The sequence below is a fragment of the Arachis hypogaea genome, chromosome 19 (assembly GCF_003086295.3).
Source record: "Arachis hypogaea cultivar Tifrunner chromosome 19, arahy.Tifrunner.gnm2.J5K5, whole genome shotgun sequence".
Taxonomy (NCBI): Eukaryota; Viridiplantae; Streptophyta; class Magnoliopsida; order Fabales; family Fabaceae; genus Arachis; species Arachis hypogaea.
The window spans coordinates 42681004-42683821 of NC_092054.1; the positions used below are offsets into that span (position 1 = coordinate 42681004).

Consider the following 2818-nt stretch of genomic DNA (forward strand, 5'->3'; position numbering starts at 1 on the left):
TTATATTTTTTAATTATTGTTGAAATAATTGAGTAATATTATATATAATAGATGTATAATTATAGATATTATATGTATAAAATTTTAGATATTAAATTAAATAAAATAATTTTTTATTTTTATCTCTCTAGAATTTTTTGTAACATAATTATAATTAATTGCTAAAGACAATTGATCACATCTAATTTTCAAGTTACGAATATAAAAGTTTTTCATGCCACCACAACCACAAGACTTGCTCAATGTATATGCTCTATGGAGTATAAAGCAAAGGGTTATTATGCTGAAAAGTAATATTGAATGAAAAGTGGCGATTGCACTTTTTACAATAAAAAATTTTTTTTAACAAAACTAATTATAATCTTTATTCTTCACCCAACTTCATATTCATCATAGAAATTCTCAAAATAGAGTATGAAAAGTTAGAACTTTTGATGTATGAAAATTTTCATTTTTCTAAACTCTCAGTTGAGAGGTATAGAAAGTGTCTTATATAGCTATTAGGTTAACAAATGGCATTGTTGTAACCATTTAGTAATTAAGTCGACAATAATAATTACAAAAATATATAAATTATAATATTAAGACAAATAAAACTAAAAGAATTTAATTATCATGTATATTTTAGAGGATACAAGATAAAATTATTAGTAATAGAAATATTTAAATATTTTTTATCTTAATAAATACACGATAAATATATTAATTGAAAACTTAAATTTTATACTTTTTATAAATTTTTTAATTATTTTTTTAATTGATAACTTTATCATATGTCCTATACTTTTTTTAGGACATATATTAACTAAATTCAAAATTAAATAATGACTTTTATAACTTAAAGGATCACTTGCAATCACAACAATTCTAATTGTGCTCATGCTCATTGTGACAATTTTCCTTTGAAACCTTAAAACTCACTATTGCTTATATATAAGTTTAACTCTTGTGCACAAAAATTGAATCATCACTTTCACTCCTAATACTTGTTATATAATGACCATAGCGGCATTGTTACATGTGAGATCCACAAAAAAAGTTGATTGAATTAATATAGTAGAGATAATGGAGAGTAACAGTAGAAGTAGTAGTAATAATGAGGATATGAGTTTGCCGATTGCAAATGTGGGAAGAATAATGAAGCAAGTGGTGCCAGGAAGTGGAAAGATCTCAAAAGAAGGGAAGCAGTTAATGCAAGAGTGCGTGACAGAGTTCATAAGCTTTGTTACGGGTGAGGCCTCTGCCAAGTGTCACAAGGAGAATCGAAAGACGGTTAACGGCGACGACATCTGCTGGGCGCTTTCTTCCTTAGGGTTTGACAACTTCGCCGAGGCCATCTCCAGGTACTTGTATAAATACCGCCTTGCTCACACTCACAGGGAACAAAACCTTCTTTCCAACAATAACAACAACAAAGACTAACAAAAACTCGAGGGCGCGCCTTCAGAACATTCTAGAGTTTAGGGTTTAGGGTTCTAGACTCTAATTCTATAAATTACAAGGTGATGATGATCTATGATTATGTACTCCACCATTTTCTGATTTTGTTGGATACTTTGATCTATAGGAAACTTAATTTGGAATTTGTCCTATACATATCTACTACTCGTTAATTAATTAAATAAAGGTATTTTTATTTTCCTTTTTCTTTCTATATATCTTGAATCTTAATAATTATTACACACAGAAGGTTAATCATTCCATCTGATGAGTGTTTTTTCTTAGAATGAAATAAAGCTTCAGGTTATAAGTCCAGGAGAAAAGGCAGGTTTGCTTTTACACCAGATATGCTTTATCTAATTATATACATAGTCCAAATTGAATGAAAACTAAACTTGTCCCTATAAGGAGATTGATTAATATGAACATATATATTTTCTATAAGGAGATTGGTGAAATTTAGTTCCTATCTAGATCCATCTTATCCCACAAAGTGCATATTAGTCTTCCAAAAGCTAACACAACAGGTTGCCTTTGGTTTCTTTTTTGGTCTTTCCATTTCTTGGGCAGAAATGTTAATTAATTTCAGCAGCTTATTTGATTTTTCACCAATTCATATATAACTTTGCTCTATATTAGAAACTAGAAATTACAATTGTTCAGTGATGTTTATGCATTTTCGTTGTAGCGTATTATTTCTTTAGTCACCAGTATAAGATTCAACACATATGGCTGGGTTCAGATCCGATTCAGGTCAGTAATTTGTACACGGGCATTTACACACACAACTCAAATATTTAAAAGTAACTTCTAAACATATATAGATTTATTCTTAGTTAACAACACATTATATAACTTTTAAACCACTTCCTTAAATTAGTTAGGATCAATAATAGAGATACTACATGTAAAAAGTAAATTGATAAAAAAAAAAAAAAGCCACGGATCTGACTGGTCAACATTAAAGTCAATGTTTATATTACATCAACGTAACTTTAGATAAAGTGTGTTCATATCCATAAATCCCATAGTATTTAAAGCCTTTGTTCTCTTAATAAATCTTATACTGGAGCAAGAGATAGATAGATTTTCTCTTCTCTTAATAAAGCCCTTTTTTTTATTAAATTGATGAGTGAACTAACCATGAAACTAATCCAACTTGGTTGATAAATTAACTGCAGCAGTATGTAACCAAAAAACAAATTAAATTATCCAGTAATAGTGAAAGATTGAAGCAAGTTATAAAATAAAAGTAGTGATTATAGGTACTAATATATAATATGTACACATACACTTAAAAATTTATAAACTTGATGCATATATATATATACTATATATACATGTACTAGGTTTTGGTTTTGTAACCATAGAAGGAGGG

General features: G+C 28.2%; 1 protein-coding gene across 1 annotated transcript; it reads left to right on the forward strand.

Moving 5' to 3' along the window:
* The first annotated feature begins 1065 nt into the window (after positions 1 to 1065).
* LOC112776999 (nuclear transcription factor Y subunit B-4-like) lies at positions 1066 to 1422 on the forward strand. The gene has a single exon (XM_025821284.3). The coding sequence runs from the start codon at positions 1066 to 1068 to the stop codon at positions 1420 to 1422; it is 357 nt and encodes a 118-aa protein (XP_025677069.1).
* The last annotated feature ends 1396 nt before the right edge of the window (positions 1423 to 2818 follow it).